Source organism: Rhinolophus ferrumequinum, chromosome 25, assembly GCF_004115265.2.
Source record: "Rhinolophus ferrumequinum isolate MPI-CBG mRhiFer1 chromosome 25, mRhiFer1_v1.p, whole genome shotgun sequence".
Lineage (NCBI taxonomy): Eukaryota > Metazoa > Chordata > Mammalia > Chiroptera > Rhinolophidae > Rhinolophus > Rhinolophus ferrumequinum.
The window spans coordinates 3284870-3304764 of record NC_046308.1 but is presented as its reverse complement, the minus strand read 5'-3'; the positions used below and the strand labels follow the sequence as shown (position 1 = coordinate 3304764).

The following is a 19895-nucleotide window of genomic DNA, read 5'->3' as shown; positions in this document are numbered from 1 at the left end:
CTCACCAAGTCAGTATAAAGGAAATATGCTATTCTGTATTTTTCTCAATATGTACCATAGTCCGTTTGGGCATTTCCTGTACCTGCCTGTGTCACTTAGGCTGCTTTTGGCTGCAAATAATCAATGTCCAAAGAGCAGTGCTTAAACCATCCAGTTCATCATTCCAGTGAGCGGGAAATCTGCAGGCAGCACTTGTGGGGCTGACATCATGGCTCAAGGTTGTCAGGAGCTCTTGGTCTTTCGGCTCTGCCATCCATACTCAGTGGTGGGCACTGTGGTGCCTCGTGGTCGTAAGAGGCTGCCAGAGCCCTCCTGTCACACCTTCACTCTATAAGACGCCAAGAACAGGGTGTGGGGAGCAGGGTGGGGGTGGGGGTGGGGGTGGGTCCTTTGCCTCTCATCCGATCTGAGGAGGACAATCTTCCCACAACTCCCCTTTACATCTCTTTGGTCAGAACTGGGTCACATGCCTTGTCCCCTGGCAGGAGGGAATGTGATGGGCTGAGATGTATCAGGAGTCACCCCCCTGCCCTCATGCCTGGGAACATTGCCACTCAAACCAATTGGAGGCCTGTTGGGAAGGAAGATAGGGCTGAGTAGAGTTTCTGGGGATCCTGGGTTGTGCTGAGGCAATGGTGGGCGGGGGAGGAATAACCCATCCATCTTGGTGGCTAACAGACCCTGGAGTCAGACTGCCGGCGGTCAAATCCAATTCTGCTGCTCACTGGCTAGCCGTGTGATGTGGCTAAATGGTATAATCTCTGTGCCTCAGTCTTCTGCATCATTAAACAAACGGGTGGTTATGAGGACTAAATGAATCAAAACGTGTAAACCCCAAAGAATTGAAAACAGGTGTTCCAACAAAAACTTACACTCAAGTGTTTATAGTAACACTATTCATAGTAGCCAGAAGATGGAAACAATCCAGATATCCAATAACAGGAGGATGGATAAGCCAATGTGTCACATCCGTGCTGTGGGATATTATTCTGCTATAAAAAGGAATAAAGTGCTGATTCATAGTACAATGTGGAAGGAGCTCAAAAACATTAAGTGCAAGAAACCAGACACAAAAGACCACATACTGCATGAAATGTCCAGAATAGGTAAATACAGACAAAGTAGGTTGCTGGTTGCCAGGCACTAGGGGAGTGGGGAGTAGCTGGGTGCAGGGTTTGGGGTGATGAAAACGTTCTGGAACTGGCTAGCGCTGATGCTTGCACAGCGTTGTACTAAATGCCACCGAATCGTACACTTTAAAATGGCAACTTTTATGTTATATGTGTTTTACCACAATAAAAAACAGGTAAAGCGCTTAGAGCAGTATCTGCCTGGCGTGGGTTATATGCGACTTCATTACTCATTACTGGTCTTTGTTCTGCGCGCGCACATTTTAAACTTGCTTCCAAATTCCACCCCTTTGCTGCCTTCACTCCAGGCTGCTTTCTCACACCCCTCCCTCCACCCCTGGGCATCCGAGGCCCTGCTGGAAAGCTACAGGGGGGCTGTTTTTAGAGTGCTTTTCACTTAAACATACCAGGAAGCCATTCTTCACTGGGGTCTCCCCACCTACTGGATCTCTACCTGAAGGGGACTCCAACCCCTTCTGTTCGCAGTTTTCACAGGCTTATCAGGGCTTCTGACACCTCCCCAGGGCTCAGCCCTTAATCTCTTGTCCAACCCTGAGTTTCATTCATTCATTCATTCATTCATTCATTCATTCAAACCACTGTTTACTGAACATTTCCCTTCTGCCCAGCTGCTTGGTGAACAAGACAGGGGCTGACATTCCACTGGAGGAGACCGGCAGAAGTGACGCTCTGAGGGTACATGTCATGGCTGGTAGTGACAGCTAGCAGTTCTGCAGCAAAATAAAGTTGGGAAAAGGGACAGACAGAGATATGGGCTACTGGAGGCCCAGGGCCCCCAGAATGGTTGCGGGAAAGGAGGCACTTCCTTCCATCACTGGTCCAGGTATCCAGTATCATTTTTTTTTTTTTTTTAAGATTTTATTGGGGAAGGGGAACAGGACTTTATTGGGGAACAGTGTGTACTTCCAGGCCTATTTTCCAAGTCAAATTGTTGTCCTTTCAGTCTTAGTTGTGTCGGGCGCAGCTCAGCTCCAAGTCCAGTTGCCGTTGCTAGTTGCAGGGGCGCTGCCCACCATCCCTTGCAGGACTCGAGGAATTGAACTGGCAACCTTGTGGTTGAGAGCCCACTGGCCCATGTGGGAATCGAACCGGCAGCCCTCGGAGTTAGGAGCATGGAGCTCTAACCGCCTGAGCCACCGGGCAGGCCCCCTCCAGTATCATTTTTGATCTCCTCCATAAAATGATCCCACTTGCTGTTCTGAGAACGTCCCCGCCCCCACCGTTCACGTAGCGGTTGGGGACGTGATCTGAGTTGGTTCTGTTCCCCAGTGAGAATGCCAGCGGCTATTTCAGCTAAACACGAGTATTTGCAATGGAACACGAAAACAGTCTATCTTTGCAAAGAACATCTTCAGTGGTGGGTCACCACGGGGGTCGCTGCCTGCGTGAGGGAAATGTTGGCGGTGCAAAGGATAAAGGGTCTTTTAAAGCCTCTGCGAGTTGGGGGAGGTGGGGAAATCTCTGCCTCGTCCCCACCTTGCGCCCCCATCCCACTTCCCCACCCCCAGTCTTCCTTCTGCTGCTCAGGCCGGGCCCGCAGTGCCAGCGACAGCCACGAGATGGCAGTGTCGCTCTACGCTTGCAGCCCGGCGGGCGCGTGGGCAGAGCTGCAGCAGAAGGGGCGGGGCGGGGGAGGGGCAGCGATGTGGGCAGCTGCTGGTGGGTGGGGCGTGGCGGGGCCTCGGGGAGTCTAGCGCTGAGTAGAGGACCCTGGACCCGGGGCGAGGACCTGGATCTGCCTCCCCACACTTACAGAACCTGGGGCAGGACCATTCCTGGACTCAGTTACCCCATCTGTACACAGGGAGAGATTTGGGGCAATGTAATTCTTGTGACCTGCCCCAGCCTACGAGAGCAGCGGGCTGGGGGTGAGATTCTGGGTTTGCTGGGTGGGGACATAGTGTGGAAATGAGAGGATGACTCTGCCCCGCCCCGGAGGTTTCCTAGGTCACTGCTGCCAGTGACTCCCTGCCCCCTTCCCCGAGCCCTTCATGATCAGGGAAGGCCTTTTTTCTGCTGAGAATAGCGCCAGAAATACCCCATTAGATATAGACTCAGGGTCTTGGTTAATATGCAGAAATCTTTATCCAACCACAGGACAGGCTGAGGCAGAGCTGCAATTCTCATGTCTGCTCACCATGAGCTCAGAGAGGGTTAGGTACTTGTCCAGAGTCACACAGCTGGGAGATGGAAAAACCACCCTCTGCACCAGATCCCTCTCCTCAGCCTCTGGTTCAACCACCGTCAACATCACCAGTCCGGGGGGCGGGAAGCCGGTCTGCCTACTTCAGCTCTCACGGCAACACTTAGATCAATACCTGCACAGGCCTAGAGGGAGTGTGTGTGGGGCGTCTATTTTAGATGGCGGGGTCTGGAAGGCTTCTCTGAGGAGGTGACATTTGAGCTGCGAACTGAAGGGAGAAGGAGCCAGCCATAGGAAGACCTGGGAAGGGTGAGCCAAGAAAAGGAAACTTCAAGTACAAAAGTGCCCAGGTGGGAACACAGAGGCTGGTACGGCTGCAGTGCAGTGAGCCGGGGGCTTGCACAGGTACTCCCCACCCCAGCTCTGCCCTGGAGAAGTGGAGTGATTATGAGGTGTGACAGAGTGATCCTGAGTGGGGGCGGGGGAGAGGGAGGAAGGCAATTGCTGTCTGCCATCACACCTGATTCTGTGTGGTCCTTGGCTTGGCTCACGCCCTCCCCATGCACCCCTACCAGAGAATGACTCCTTATCTCTGGTCACAGACCGCCAGCCCTCCCTGACCTGCTGCCTGGTCAAACATGTGGGGTACCTTGGCGTAAACACCCCAGGTCACTCTGGCCCCCTGCTCCCCTGCTGTGACATTCCGTCATCATCAGCTGTGCATACATTTCCCCCTTGTGAGATAGAGAACTCCCGAAGGGGCATGCGCCCACACAACATTCATTTTCTGTCCCACCATCATCCCACACAAGCCTGGCGCACAGTAGGTGCTCAACTGAGCAAATACTCATAAATGAGAGAGTGGGAAAGAGAAGAGGTGGCTGTGGCAGGATCCCAAGAGAGGCCTGACAGCGACTGGGGGCTCATCCTTCCAGCTGGGCAGATGGACACAGAGACGGGCCCTTTGCACAGCTATGCCAGACCCAAGGGGACCGCCCACTGTCCAGCCTGTTATGTGGCTCTCCATGAACCGCAGGCCTTGCCAGGGGTCCCAAAGGAGCCTAGGCCAAGGCTGGGTTCCTTGAAACGGAAGCGTGTTGGCTGCAGCAGGAAAATCCCTTTATGTTTCGCAATTAACCTGGGCTACAGACTCAGCGCCTGCCCCTAGCTCTTTCTTCTTTTATCTAAGACGAGCTGAGTGCTGCGTCTGCTAATGAGCTTGTCTGTACTAATGAAGCAGGTGCCCTGTCCACCCCCCCCACCCCCCGCCCCATCCCCGTCGCCAGCTGGGAGGGGCGGAGGATTGTTCTGATGTGAGCTCTGGGCCTGCAGAGGAAAATCAAACACACAATAATAATGACCATAACGATGAGAATAATAATGTCGACAACGGACTCCTTTAAATGAGCTCTCGCTTCATTGGTCGGGGGTTATCTGGGACACGGCAATGGCCTCCATGTCTCAGTTGGGGAAACTGAGGCTTGAGAGGTTAAAACGAGAGAGTGGCAGAGCAGGGATTCTCAGCCAAGACACCAGCATGCAGAAGTCCTCCCATATCTGTCTGTGCGTCACCCCACGCTGCCTTATTGACCGTTTCCAAAGAGTTTGACCCACTTTTTCATGGCAAACGGAGACACTGGAGCCAGTGGCTGGTTTGATGGGGGTTGGGGCAGAGCAAGGACTCCAAGGCAGAGTGCCCCCCGCCCCAGCAGCCTCCCTGCTTCTCCAGCTGGGTGGGGCAACTTTCAAGGTTTCTGAGGACTGCTGGTGGAGCCCCTACGTGCGCCCAGCACGATCCATCCATTTTGCCACCCTGGTTGCCTTGCCCTGGTTGTGGGGGGGGGGAGGGTGGGGCGATCAGGGGGATCTAGGACTTCTGGATAATAGGTACTGTGACCCCCGCTGAGGCCCTGCCCCTGGCTGGAAGAATCTGACCACCCCGCCCCCCTCTCCTCCTCCGGTATTCCCCGCGTGGTCACTGCCTGACCGGCTCTGGCCCGCGCCCCCTGCGCTGCCGGCGCACTCTTCCTGAGGGTGGGAAGTGGGAAGGTGCGTCCTGTCGCTCTGGTAAATAAGGGTTCTTGAGGATCCCTGCCTCTCGCCTGGGTAGACATCCCCAAGACGCCATCGATCTGTTTCAGGATCCGTGACTGCGCCCAGCCAGCGCTCCACCTCACCCCCTGCCCCATCCTGTGCCCTGTGGAAACTCCTCAGGTACCCCCGAGTCCCGGAGGCCACCCCTGCCTTCCCCTCCCCCAAAGCACACCGAGCCGTGCCAAACCTACCCTGGGACCTCTAGTCTGCGCTCAGCCTCGCGTCCCTACCCCCGCAGACACCTCCTCTCAAGACCTCGCTGCCTCAGTCCAAGGACCCCCGCCTGTGACCCTCAGCCCCCGACCTTGGGAACTCCCACCACGTTACCCCAAGTACTCCCCATCCCATCTGCACCTTACCCGGTAGGTTACCCCTCTAGCGGCCCCTGTCCCTCTCGCCTTGACCACCCCCGCAGGTCTCCCCAGGCCTCTGCGGCCAGGCGCCCTCCCCCGAGGACGCCAAGGAGTGGCACGTCCCAGCGCCTATCGCGGGGCGGCGGCCAGCTGCCCGGCTCCGGCGGCGGCCCCTCCCCCGGCCTTCCCGCCCCGCCCTCCCCGGCCCTCCCTCCTCCCCGCTTTCGCTCGCTCGCTCCCCTGCTCCCTCGCTCGCTCGCTCGCTGGCTCGAGGGGCGGCCGGCAGCTGGCGCGGGCAGAGGCGGCGGCGCGACCGGGATGGGACGGGCGCGAGGGCGCAGGAGCCGCGGCGGCGGCGGCGGCGGGGGCCACGCAACTCCGGCCAAGTGCGGGGCCGCGGGCGAGGACACGGGGCGCTGAGCTCGGGCCCCCGCTCCGCTCCGGCCCGGCCGAGCCCGGGAGAGCGCGCAGCGGCGCAGCCCAGGAAGCGCCGCCCGCCTGCGTCCGGGAAGAGCGGCGCCGGGAGAGCGAGCCATGCCCGGCGCCCGAGTGTAGCCGCTCGGGCTGCTCCCGGGAGCCGCGGGCCGGGCCGGGCGCGCGACAGGAGCAGCCCCGCGCCGCGCCCACCGCGCGCAGAGGACCATGCCGCCCCCGGGCCGGGCGCCGCCGCTCGGGCTCCTGCTGGCGCTGACTGCGCTCCGGTGCCCAGGTAACGCGTTCGTGAGACCCCATCCCCGACCCCGGCCGCCGCGCAAAGTTGGCTCCGGCACCGGGCGGCCACCTCCTTCTTAAGTCCCTGGCAGATCGCCTTTCCCGAACTTGGACAGATCTGTGGAGACCCTGGGAACCCAGGGGTCCCTGGCACGTACCCCTTCACCCAGCGCAAGACCGCCCGCTTTTCTCCCCAGCTCCCCTGCGGATCCCTTCAGGGCGCGCGGGGGCAACAGACTCGAGGCGCTGAGCCTCTCGAGGCGGGTGGGGGCGCGCCTCCGGGAATCTAGCCCCCTCTCCGCCCCGCCTTAGGGCGCCATCCCCCAAGCCCTGGTTCTCGCGGGGTTTTGCTGTGGCAGGGCATCGGTGGACCCCCTCTTCGGTTTCCTGGTGCCCGCGGACCCAGGGCCGTGACTTCCCAGGACACCTGCGGGGCCCCAACCTTCAGGTCGTTTCTGTCTGCGCAGTCTGGCAGGTCCCCAGCCCTTCTGCATGCCCCGCGGCACTCTCCTGCTTTTACATCCCTTCCCCTCCAAGATGCCCCCTCCCCAAGTGGCCTCCCTCTGGCCAAGGCGCAGCCGCTGCTCACCTCCCGAATCCCGGCTGCCCCAGCGCCCTGACCCCAAGGCGGCGAGACAGCCCCTGGCGCTCACGGCCTCCCGGAACGTGGCTCATTGTCGGGTACCAGGGAGCTGGTCCTCTTGCTGGCACCCGCGCGGCTGTCGCCAAAACCTAGTGAGTGGGAAAGGCAAAATAGTCAGGTGCTTTCCGTCTCCGCTGGAGTTAGGAAAGCGTTGTACCACCTTGGTGTGGCTACATGTTGGTTCTAGAGGAAGCTGATCCCAAAATGCCAGTTCTTCCCCTCCCCCCACCCCCAAGCAGTGGAGAAAATCCTAAAGGCTCTGAGGAACCGCCGGCAGCCACCAGCGACATTCATGTGCATTTGGAGAGCTCAGTTCTCCAGACCTCTTAAAATCAGGACCTGTGCTTTAGGAGCAGGTAGCTTTGGCTTTAGAGATTTTCTTCTCATTTTCTTAACAAACCAACCACACAGACACTCTGAATGCAGTAGAAAAATACAACTTTAACTTTTCAGCTTTCAGTGCCTCGGAACCTTGTATGCTAACTTAATGTGTGATGTACTTGCATGGAGAAAGTAAATGCTGTCTTCCTTTGAGATGCCCTCATGTGACCCAAACTATTTAATAAAACCTTAGACTCCGAGAAAACCTTCTGTCAGAGATATCCATCGGCATTCAGCTTTGGCTCCGTCTGGAGAATGGTGTCGGGCTTACCGTGTGGCTGAATCTTCAATCTGCTGGGTGAATAAACAGCTCTTACAGCTGTGTTCCCCCTCCACGTTCCTCTGTGGTACATTAGAGGGGCTGTTGCTGGGGTCCAGACTGTTTCCTTTTAGCTGCAGCCCTGGGACCTGTTCCCAAAAATGCACAGTCCCTCGGACTGGAAAATTGCAGTTTTCTCTCTATTTTGTGTCTCCACGGGGGTCAGCGTTTGCCTGGATGTGCTCATAAGCGAATGTAGGATTTCTCAGGGACGTTGCCTGCCTGATGCTTTGTGGGAGAACATGGTGACCCCCCACCCCCACGGCCTCCCCGAGCAATGGGAGAGCTTGTGCCTGGCTCTGGGAGGCCTGGCTCTGGGAGGGAAGGTGTGCCAAGCCTGAAACCTGCGGCTGCCCTGCTCCTGGCCATGCCGCCCTGTTGGGCAGCCCATGCGCACAGCCCCCAGCCATCGCCAGGTCCTTGGGAGCACATGTCTGTCTTACCCCAGTCCCCATCAGGGACATAAAGAGACAGTTTGATAACTCTATATTTAGCACCCGTTGGGAGAGCTGGAAAAAAACAAGGCTGAAATTCCTGAAAGATACTTAGCTGCCTACTGTTGGTTGCAAGGTTTGCAGGAATTAACTGAGGCTTCCTTCAGAGCTGGTTGGATTTGGGGGATAATTTTTGGCGTGATTTGCCGACCACATTTGGCCGAGGCTCTGGACGTGCTCAGAGGTGAGGAAGGACCCACACTCTGCCATCACACCCAGCGACTGTCTGCCTGTGCCCCTCCCCCCTCCTGCGTGGGTAGCTGCCATGGTAAAGAGTGTGGTGGGTGTACTTCTTTCAGCCTTGCAAGTGCTTAAACATATGGAACTGTACTTGGTAAGAGTCAGCAGAAATCCCTCAGTTTAGCGACTAGGGGCCCCCATTATTCAAGCCACTTTTGTGCCTGCAATGGCTTTGCAAATTAGCGGTGCTGTTACAGTCCCTGCTGGGAAAATGGACGAGCCTTGCATCATTGACCCATTATGCTGGGGGTCTATAAAATCACAGTGGGTGGAGAGCCCCTGACAGAGGGGCCTTGTGAGTGGCACAGCCTGCCAGTGGGGTGGGGGCCTTCAAGGAGGAGAGGCTCTTAGCCTGGCACCTTGGCATGGGGTACATTTCTCATTTCAATAGCGATTGGGGGGGGCTGCCTGTGTGTGGTGTTGCTCTTCAGAGAGGTGGCGGGGCCAGTGGTATGCAAATGCTGTCGCCCCCCCCCGGGTGATTTAATGGCTGTATGGTGGAAGTTCCCAGAGTAAATCATTTTATCCCCTTCTCCCCGCTTCCCCCGGATGCAGGGAACTTGGGGGCCGTGGGGCTTCTGCATGAGCTGCGATGCTTGGCGCCAACAATGAGTGTGGCAGCTGCCTTGATCCAAGGGAGCAAAAGAAACCCCTCGTTTGTTGGCGTGGAGTCGGGGCGGGTGGCCTCTGGGCCCACAAAGCCCTTCCAAGGACCCTATTCGGCAATGAGCCCCCTGCTCCTTTCTTCTCTGCTGCCTCTAAAAGTGAATGAGGATGGAGAAGGTCCATTTGCCTTGGAAGCTATGGGGTTCAGCTAATACGTCGCCTCCCGTCACCATGGAGAGATGCAGGCACCCTGGCACCACAGGCAGCCTTCCAGGGGACAGTGATGCCTCCACCTGGTCCCAGAGTGAATGAGTGGACTTTGGGAGCAGAAACGTGTCTTAGAGCATCTCCTCCATCAGCCCCCATTGCAGACGGGGCAAAGAAGACTCCAGACTCCAGGGCAGCGACTTGCTCAGGGTCACACAATGAGTTGGTGTCAGATCAGGGCTCGTGGCTCACACACTTTGTCTTTTTTTTTTAAAAAAACTCCTCACCCAGGACATTGTCACCCTACACAGGGGACCCTTCCTGGTAGAGGAAGTTCTCCTGTATGGTCCTTTAGGTCACTGTGACTCTGTTTATGGAGCCCAAGTTCACTAGAATGACAGCCACTTGGGGTGGCCAAAATACCAAATGTCAATCCAGGAAGACAGGCAGCAAATCGTCACAATGAGGATGACGATGATGGCTGACGATGGAAGCAGGCTCTTCTGAAGTCTCTCCCAGTACTCTGGGCACCATCCCGTGAGCACGAGCAACATTCACCCCCCTGGCGGGTGGACGCTCTCGCTGCCCCCAGTTTCCCGGGGAGGCTGTTGAGGTCCGGAGCTGCTAAGTGACGTGCATGAGGCCACAGTGTCAGGATCCCAGCCCAGGGCCTGGGCTGTGCATGGAATGTGTGCAGAGGCTTCTGGACAAGCCACATGCATGTTCTGAGGTGGTGGGTGGTTATTGGGTCCCCATGTGCCGGCCTTTGAGGGGACTTTTACTTTGTTTCTGCCTTCCCTTCCCTTCCCTACCCTTCCCTTCCCTTCCCTTCCCTTCCCTTCCCTTCCCTTCCCTTCCCTTCCCTTCCCTTCCCTTCCCTTCCTTTCCCTTCCCCTCCCTTCCCTTCCCTTCTCTCTTTCTGTCTCTCTCTCTCTCTCCAACTAATACATCTATTAATGTAAACTGAGGTTTAGAGCCATAGAAATCAAATGGTTTGGAGTCAGCTCTGCAGGCAACTAGGGATCCTTCAAATTCTGTGCCCTCAAAGGAATAGACGGTTCCGTCAAAGGACAAGCTTTGGGCAGACAGACATCCCCTCCATTCCCTCTGGCGTCTGGCTGGTCCCTCCACGTCAGGGTACCTCAGGCTCAGAGACAGGGTACCTCTGGCCCAGCTCTAGAGCTGACTGTGTGGTCCACGCCCATCGCACACAGACTTTATTCCGTCAAGTCCTTGGCAGCCCCAGGGGGGTAAGGATTGTATTTGCCGCATTTTGCAGATGAGGAACCTGAGGCCCAGACAGGTGCCGTGACGTGTGTGGGGTTGGTCACACAGCCACAAAGCGCCGGGACAGGGATGTGAACCCACGGTGTGTCATCTTAGAGTCTGTGCTCTTAACCACCACCTTCTCGATGTCTCTGGGCAGTCACGTTGGTGGCTCGGTGTATTGGACCTGAGACCAATTTGGGCCCAGAGAGTTCAGGGACGTGTCTCGAGTTGAGGGCAGAGTTGGGTCTGTTTTAAAAACCCATTTTGGGGAATTTGGGGCCCTCTGATGTCAGCCCCCTCAGTCACAAGCCCTGGGTGCATGGCAGGCAGAGGCTTGGCATTTTGGGAAACTGAGCCAGCATGGACGGCCAGGGAAGGGTCACTGCGGCCTCTGGGCCATGTTTGGCCTGCACACATCTCTCGTCAGTTGCCAACCTTTAAAGAGTAGGAGATGTCAGTATCAGGACGCAGACACCTGGCTTCTCTCAACAAGTGGGGAGACCTGGTCTAGGCCCCTGAGCTCTGTGAGACTCAGTTGGCTCCTGTGGAGACTGGGGCCTGTCTTCACCCATGCTGCTGTAACAGAATACCACACGCGGGGTGGCTGAGAAAATCAGCAGACATTTATTTCTCTCAGTTCTAGAGACTGGGAAGTCCAAGACCGAGGTGCTGGCAGGGTCACATTTTGGTGAGAACCCAAGTGTCCCTGTGTCCTCACGTGACGGGATGTGCCAGGGGGCTCCTTATAAAGGCACTAATGTCATTGTGACAGTTCCACCCTCGTGACCTCATGACCTCCCAAGGGCCTCGCCACCCACCATCATCACCTGGGGGGTTAGGTTTTCACAGACGGATTTTGAGGGGACACACCCATTCAGCTTACAGCAGGCCCCGACCTCCCCACTGCTGATCTCGTCACAAGGTTGAGGCCACCCCAGGTGAGGGGCCTGAGTGGCGTGGCCTGTGATTTCTCAGGCGGAGGACAGCACGAAGAGGAGGGTTCCTTGCTGCAGCAGCCACAGCTGCGGAGAGAAGGGTGCTGGGCCCTCAGCTGCCCACCAAGTGGTTTCTCACTTCGGGATTTCACTGGAGTTTTGGGCAACCACCCAGGGAGAGGTTAGGGGCTCGGCTGTGTCCCTCCAGGGGGCACTGAGGCTCGGGGAATGCAGGGACCTGCTGAAGACAACACAGCCATGAGTGGCAGGGTGGGGTCTCCTCCCCTCAGTGCTGACTTTGGTTACTTCTGCCCCCATGGTGCTTCCTTGTCCTGTATTTTGACCTCAGCTTCCCCATCGTCAGGCTTAGGTGCCTGTGACCTCAGGGGTTTGCAGTGTAGGGCAGGTTCAAGTGTGACTGGGAGAGACAAGAGGCAGACACACACACAGACAGGAAAGTCCCAGGCAATAATTTCTGCTCCTCATATGCAATACAAGGTGATGCGATGGAGAGTGATCCAGGAAGACTTTTTGGAGAAGGCGGCAATGGTTTCATCTGAGACCTAAATGATCAGAAAGCACCAACACAGAGAAGCGCATTCCAGACAGGAGGAACGCGAATCCTTGCAAGGTGCTTTGCACGGTACCGGGCACACAGCAAGTGCTGAAGCGACGCCAGCTCGCTCACTCAGTCACCCACTCATTTATTCATTCAACAAACCTAGGTTACTCAGTGCTAAATACTGGGCACACAGCAGGGAACACACGTGGCGTAGTCCTCATTCTGCGGAGCTGTCATTTCTGGCAGAACGAGACAATAATGAAACAATGGACAAACAAATACATAGTTTAATGTTAGGCGGTGACAGGCACCGCAGACAGAAATAAAGGCGTGTCCCTCGTTGTCACTTTTATTCTCCATCCAGGTGCTCAGGTTTTGCCTTCCCACTCAGTGCAGGATGGGCCCCGATGCCCACTCTGCCAGGCTCCAGGAGAGAAAGGAGCCCAGGTCGTCCGGAGTTGGATTCCAACGTCTCCTCTTGCCCACAGCTCCAGGGTCCGCAGTCGGGGGCTCTGGACTCCCTTGCCTGACACCTGACGCCTTCACTGATCAATACGCTCGCCTTACGCTTCGGCCCCAAAATAGTTACATAAAAAAATCAATCGAGTCCAATTTGATTTGCTGTATTTTATTACTTAGGGTGATGGAGTCTCTAGAATGGCCCGGTGCTTCCGAGCCCGACTGTTTTTGCGGGTGTTAACCTAAATTAACCCATTGGGGGACCTAACTCATCATGGCTGCCTAGGAAGGGTGACTCAGTAAATAACACGTCCCTAATATCTGCTTTGTGCTCAGAATGCCTCCCAGCGGGGCTCTTCAGGCACCAGAGCAAATGGACACATAAAAATACTGCTGCTGCTGCAGCCAGCGCTCAGGACCGCTGGCTCTGCCTGCTCTCCGGGTTCTCGGCATCCGAGCCTCCCTTTGTTTGTCCGGGTCTCCGTGTTGTGTGCTGTTGACGTATTTATATCCTTGCCTTGGTATTTTCCCCTTCTGCAGCTATGCCATCTGCTGCACACTGCTGGCTTTCCTGGGCAGCTGAGGGGCCAGGTTAGCAGGGCCCAGGGCAGCAGGGCTGAGGGGCTGTGGGGAAAGAGGCTGGGTGGGAGGGAGGAGGGAGGGGTTCTCCCGGAGTCGGCTCCAAGCAGCAAGATGGGGCGGGGGAATCGAAGGGGGGGGGTATTAGTGTGGATGGCAAATGTCCTTTTGCCAAAAAGTTGCTTCCAGGATGGCAGGGAATGGGGACTTTTCCAGGTCAGTGGAGAGCCTCTGGCTGCCCTTGGGTCAGATCTGTCCCACAGGTGTTTCTTGTTAGGTGCCGGCAATTTTAAAAGGGGGAGATGTCTGTATCCAGGTTTCTGGCTTCTCTCAAGAAATTGGGAGGTCTGGGAGCACTGGTCTACCCCTTGAACTCTCTGGGACTCAGTTTCCCCATCTGTAAAACAGGCCTTGAATTCGCGCCCTGCTGATTTTCTTCCTTGAAACCCGACCCCAACCCGCCTCGTTTCTTCATGCCTGCCTTTGTTCACGCTGTCATTTTTGTTGGCACCTATCCTATGACAGGCACTGGACAGGAGCTGGCAATACAGCAAGGACTAGACAGCAAACGTCCCTGTCCTCGCAGGATTAGCCACAAGGTGGAGAGAGGCAGCTACTGAACTAAATCAGGAGCTAAAGAGTTTGTTGAGTGGTAGTAAGTGCCACAGAGAAACGCGAGGCGGGGAGCAGAGTGAGAGCTCTGGGGAGGGTGTTTAGCAATTTTAAGTAGCAGGGTCATTATGAAGGTGACATTTGAGCAAAGACCTAAGGAGGTGAGGGAGTGAGCCAGGTGGCTCTCTTGGGGAACAGTGTCCCAGGCAGAGGGAACAGCCAGTGCAAAGGCCCTGAGGTGGAGTGTGCTTGGCAGCTTCAAGGACACAAAGGAGGCCTGTGAAGGCTGGACTGAGTGAGTGAGGGGAGAGCAGGAGATGAGGGGATGGAGCCCAGAGCCTGGTGAGGACTGTGGCTTTTACCCTGACTCACAGGAGCGGAAGCTGGGAGACCCCTGAGCGGCTACTGCAGTTGTCCAGGCGAGCGATGATGGCGGTGTGGGCCACAGGGTGACTAGAGGATGTGAGAAGGGGTGACATGGGGACTGTAGTTTGTCACTGTACTTGGAATTGGGGCCAAATCACTATTTGTGAATGAGGAAATTAACAAACAGAACTTGCCTCCGCAACGTGGGTGTCACCTTTTGGGTGAGCTTCCCAACAGCCCTGGGGAGAAGGCTGGGGTGCATGAGCCTGTTCCTGCACCTGTGAGATGGACGTAATGACACCTCATTAACGAGAATAAAGCTAAGAGGATCCAATTTGACGATAGATGCAAAATGCTTCTTACACAGCGCCCAGCATATACTGAGTGCTCACTAAATGGTGGTGATCACGAGTAATGCTGTTAGGACAGTTAATGAAGCCAGAGCTCCGTTACACTATGTGCCCCTGGAAGCACAAGCGGTGGAGGTCGGCTTGGAACTGGTTTCCGGTTTTCCTGCTGGGACCACTAATACTCAAAGGAAAAACGTTCTTTCTGGGTTCATGCTGTCATTATTCTGGCAGTTGATTGTTAGTTTGCCAGTACAGGTGTACATACTTTATTTAGTAGACGTGTAAGTGAAAAGTTATGTTAATCAAATTCAATTTTCTCCGTCTCCTTCCACAACATTTCAGAGACGTGTAAACTCCATCTGACCCTATGCTGGCCTGGGCTCCTGACATGTTGCTTATTATTTTCTGTGTCTCTTAATCTGGGCATCTCCAAACTATGGCCCGTGGACCACATCCGGCCCTCCACCTGTTTGTGTGAATAAAGTTTTATTGCAACACAGCTACACCTGTTTGTTCACATATTGTCTATGGCTGCTTTCTCACAACAATGGCAGAGGTGAGTCGTTGTGACAGAGGTCATACGGCCTGCAAAGCATAATAAATGACCTACTCTCTGGCCTTTTCAAGGCAACGTTTGCCTTAAATGGTCAAACCTGGAACACTCTGTAAGTGTGTGTTTACAGCTTTTCGCGGTCAAGAACAAGAGCCCCTTTTTAATGTCAAAAATAATTTCCCAGCTTGTCTGAATGAGGAGAACTGTGAGTTTGGCATCTCTTGGTTGAACAAGAAAAACATATTGATCAAAAGTTGCCATCAATTCAGTAAAGCTTTTGAACAAGTGGGTTTTGGTAATTACAGTAGCATTTATGTAACATTTTAAAAATAGTAGCACATGTGTCTGTGAGATATATTTTTGCTCTGTAGGCAAAGCTCAATGATGGCTCACAGCTCAGGAAACCCCTTGCAGGGAGGCTGATGGAAGGAGCTAGTACTAAAGGAACCCACTGGTTGGTTACTTTATATTCGGGATGACTAATCAATGCTCTCTTTTAGGACCTCATGTTTTTTCTTGTTGGATTGTTTTAAAGATGAACATAGCCCTCTCTATTTTATGTCTCAACCTGGTCTGTGATAGTTTAAGTTTACAATGCTAAGGTTTTGGGTGCACTCATGGAGATGAGGCACCAAATGCAAGGGTCTGTCGCTGTATTAATCTGGATCCTCACAGTGGCAATGGACAAGGTCCGAAATTTACTGGTCCTTGGAGCTGGGAAGTTCAAGAAAGAGACAGCTTCAGGCATAGGTGGATCCAGGGGCTTAACACTCTCCTGATGAGAGTTTCTGCTCTCTCATTTGGTCTCTTGGTTCTTTTTTCCCCATGTTCAACTAATTCTCAGGTGGGCTCCCTTCATTTGATGCAGAGTTGGCTGCAGTCAGCTCCAGGCTTTCCTCCGACCAACTGAAATGGAATGTGTCTTTCCTAATTATTCCAGCAAGAATCCCTGGACCAACTTTTACTGGGCTAACTGGGTGTGTGCTGACGCCTCCACCAGGGACTGTGGCTGTAGGGATGGAATCCTGTATCTGAGCCAAATTTAAGTCAGAGGCTCATCTCTGGAGCTGGAATTGGAAGCACGTTGCCAGAGACAGATGTAGGGATAGTTCCCAAAGGAAAATCTGGTGCTTCTACCAGAAGGAAGAAAAAGTTACTAGGACAGCCTACCAAGTGAGGTGGGGAGAACCCCCAGGCTGGGAGCACCCTCACTCGTGTGGGATTGAGCCCCTCCCCCAGGGAGCCAACACTCACCCCTCCCGTCCTTTGTGGGTACTTTCTGGGCTGCAGCTGAAATTCCTGGGGCTTCTGTATCATGCATGAGACCTCCGAAACCCCAGTCCAGTGGTTTCACCATTATTTTGGTTGCTTTGGTTGAAAATATGTAGTATTTGGAATGTCATCTGCTAATATCTATGAAAAGAGAACTTAATCTTTGACCCAGCAGACCTACTTCTGGGAAATCTCTATTTTCTAGAAGTAGAAGCACTGCTAGGCAAGGTTGTAGGTTCAAGGACATGTGTCACAGCATCGTCTGTAGTGAGAAAAGAGAGAAACAACTCGACTGCCCATCAGGAGAGTGATCCTTGACTGAGTGGTGATTCCATGCTGGAGTACCATGCAGCTGTGAACAGGGATGGGTCAGACCTGTGTCACTGTCCTGAGGGATGACCATGGCCTGTGGTCAAGTGAGGAAACTGAGTAGCAGAGTAACTTCCACTTTGAACGCCATTTACACAGCAACAACCAACCAAAGTCTCTTATGTGTATAAAAGAGTGACTATTTATATAATGCTTTCTACATGCCAGTCACACGTCTAAGCACTTTACATATATCCACTCATCCAGTACTTTCAGCAAGCCTAGGGGGTGTGTGGGCATTATTATGATGATAATACCCATTTGAAAGAAGGGAAAATTGAGGCACCAAGAGGTTAAACAGGTTATACAGCTAATGAGTGTTGGAGCTGGGGTTTTCATCCAGGTAGTTTTAACCAACACTCCGTGCTACTTCTTCACCCCCCTCTCCCCGACACACATGTTTTTTATGTTACTAGTGTGGACAAAGGTATGGAAGGACTACCGGCCTCAGTGAAGGAGTAAAGGGGGTGATGCTGATGCGGTGGCGGGAAAGGTGGGGAGGGAGCCGGGAGTGTTGGAGACATTTTAGCCACCATAATGCTGGTTTTAAAGGAGAGAGCCCATCTCTTTCCTCTAGGGTTTCAGGGTCCCTGTTGGGCCTGGTGAGAATGCCTCAGTGGAGAACCCCTAAACTGGCTACTGTGCTTTGCTGGTGCTGGGAGTTAAGGTGCATGAACTCAGGTGACCCGGGAGGGGTGCTGCTTGGTGGTTCAGTGGGGGAAGGGAAGCCTGGCTGTGGTACGATGGGCATACCTGCTGAGAATGGGCTTCTCAGTGAGGGACAGAGACTTAAAACAGTGGTGGCTTAAAAAGTGGGAGTTTGTTTCTCTCCCCAGTCAGATTCTGGAGCCGGGTGGCCCAGGACTGTAGGTTGACTCTGCTCCATGATCTCCTCATGGACCCTCACTCCATTCTACCATTTCAAGGTTGTGGGTTTTGTTGTCACGGTCCCAGATGACAGCGACAGGTGCAGCCATCTCATGTCCATTCCAGGCACCAGGATGGCGGTGTAGACAAAGAAAGTGTAAAGGATGAACCTCAACTGTCTTTTATGGAAGAATCCTAGAAGCAGCCCAGTGACACTTCCACTTACGTACCATTGGCCACGACTAAGTCACATGGCCTCATCTAGCTGCAAGGGAATGTGACAAATGCAGTTTTCATTTTAGGTTGCTAAAAACCAGGAGTTCTGTTACCATAGAAGGAGAGAGTGGATAAATGGGGAGGCCGGGGGGGGGGGGTTGCTAGTTAATTGGATAGCACAGCATTTGGAGAGAAAGTGTGAAACATCAGGACCTTTTATAATCACAGTGTGTGTGTGTGTGTGTGTGTGTGTGTGTGTGTGTGTGTGTGTGTGATTTCAGTCTGTCTCCTAAGGTGGAAGTCTAGTTTCTCTGAGTACCAGGAAGAAAATGAAAGCACTTTGGTGAATACGTAATACCATCAAATATATAAAAGTGGTTTAAAAAGCATTACAGAGAAATCTGAAGACTCTTTTGAATAATTTCATATCCTTCTAAAAGGTAATCACTCTTATCAATTTGCTCTGTATTTTTCCCTGTGGGAAATACGTATAACTCAGTTTTAAGTTTGTTTTAAATACGTATACATGTTGTCTTTTCCTCAATATCCATGTTATCTTATGTTTTTGAATTGCTGCATAGTAGTCCATGGCATGGAACTATCCAAGTGTATTTCAGTGATTTCCTGCTGCCCCCATAAGATGGGGATTCCCTAAACATAGAAAGGGGGTTCAGAAAGATTTGCAAATGTCCATCCTACCCACCAGGAACACTGGACAGAGACCAGCACCCAGCCAGAATCCCTAGACATTTGAAGAAAGCAACGGTGTGATTGAGTGATACTGGATGAAGAAACTGACACCCGAGGAAGTCATTAACACAGAAACGGGGATGATAGGGGACGGTTCTTAGAACCCAGGCCTCTTGCTAAGAGCGGCTGCTCCTGGATGCTTCCTTCCCACGGTTCTGTTCCCAGTGGTTCCAGCTGTGGATGATTCCCGCATGACTTGGAATGCCAGCCCATCCCCTCCCTGCTTTTCTCTAGATTCTGGGAGCTTCAGTCTCAGAAAAGGGACTCCCTCCATTTCTGCAAAATGTGCCTCTGCAGCTCTTAGCACGAGCACATTTGTTGCTAGTGGGAAAGGCTCTTTGGAAAGCACCATGAATTTATGATGAAATTTTTATTTTCTTAGGATATATTTTTTAATCCCTCCACCCACCACCCCCCATGCCCGCCCCAGTTTAAATGTTTTTCTCCTAAATTTATGGGCTGAGCTGTTGAGAGGGTCTGCATATTTCAGGAGGAAAAGTACTGGGGGAGGAGGCGTCGGCCTTGCTTGAGTCAGCTTCGCTTCCACATGTTCCAAAGTGGCCTCATCTTCCGACTTGGTCAATTTACCTGTCATCTCGGGTCATTTTGTCAGGGCGACTGAATCCTGCTTCTCTCTCACTGAGGCATAGAGGACAACGTGAGGGAGGAAGGTGCTGGAATTTCTTTCTCAGTCGTTCCTATTTTTCAAGGTTTTCTCGCTCCTTTTATTCCCGTCTTTCTTTGTGGAAGTTTATAATAAGTGGTTGAGTGAGGAATGAACTTCTGTAGCACTTCCTGTCAGCGTTCGCTCTCTCACTGCTTAATTATACGCTGTTTGCTCTTCCCCCAGCTTCTTTCCCCTTGCTGTCTCAAGCACATTGCTGAAGTTAAGGGCATGAACTCAAGAGGTAGACTGCCTGGGTTTGAATCCCAGCTCTGGCACTTGCTAGCTCTGTGACCTTGGGTGAGCTACTTAACCTGTCTGTGGCACAGCATTCTTATCTGTGACATGGGAGAGTAGGCGCTGGGTAAAGGAGATGTGTAAGAATTCAATGCAGTGCTTGAATTCACATGGGTCTTTAATAAATGTTAGCACTGCTTTAATCCTCTTCTCCATTCACTGAGTGTTGAGTTGAACACCTACTATGTGCCCTGGTGTTCATTTTTGTGGCTTTGCTCATCTCTTCTCCCACATTACTTCACATCCAAATCCTGCAATATGATAGAGGTTGTCTGCTATTTTTGCCTTCCTCTGAGATTTACACCCTGACTTTCTTTTTGGGAACAATGGCTCCCTGCTTGGAGCCCATCTACTCTGGGAATTGCTATCTTTCTCTTCCTCCTCCATAGGCGGGTGTATGACTTGTGCCTGACCAATCAGAGCATCCCATCTC

The 19895-nt window shown here is 53.5% G+C and overlaps 1 protein-coding gene across 1 annotated transcript in view; it reads left to right on the top strand.

Annotated features, from left to right (window-relative positions):
• The first annotated feature begins 5996 nt into the window (after positions 1 to 5996).
• TMEM132B (transmembrane protein 132B) overlaps positions 5997 to 19895 on the top strand; it is a 274830-nt gene continuing 260931 nt past the window's right edge. The window contains exon 1 of the mRNA XM_033098164.1: positions 5997 to 6450. Coding sequence (XP_032954055.1) covers positions 6384 to 6450 — 67 coding nt within the window. The 5' untranslated portion in view covers positions 5997 to 6383. The remainder of the gene's footprint in view (positions 6451 to 19895) is intronic.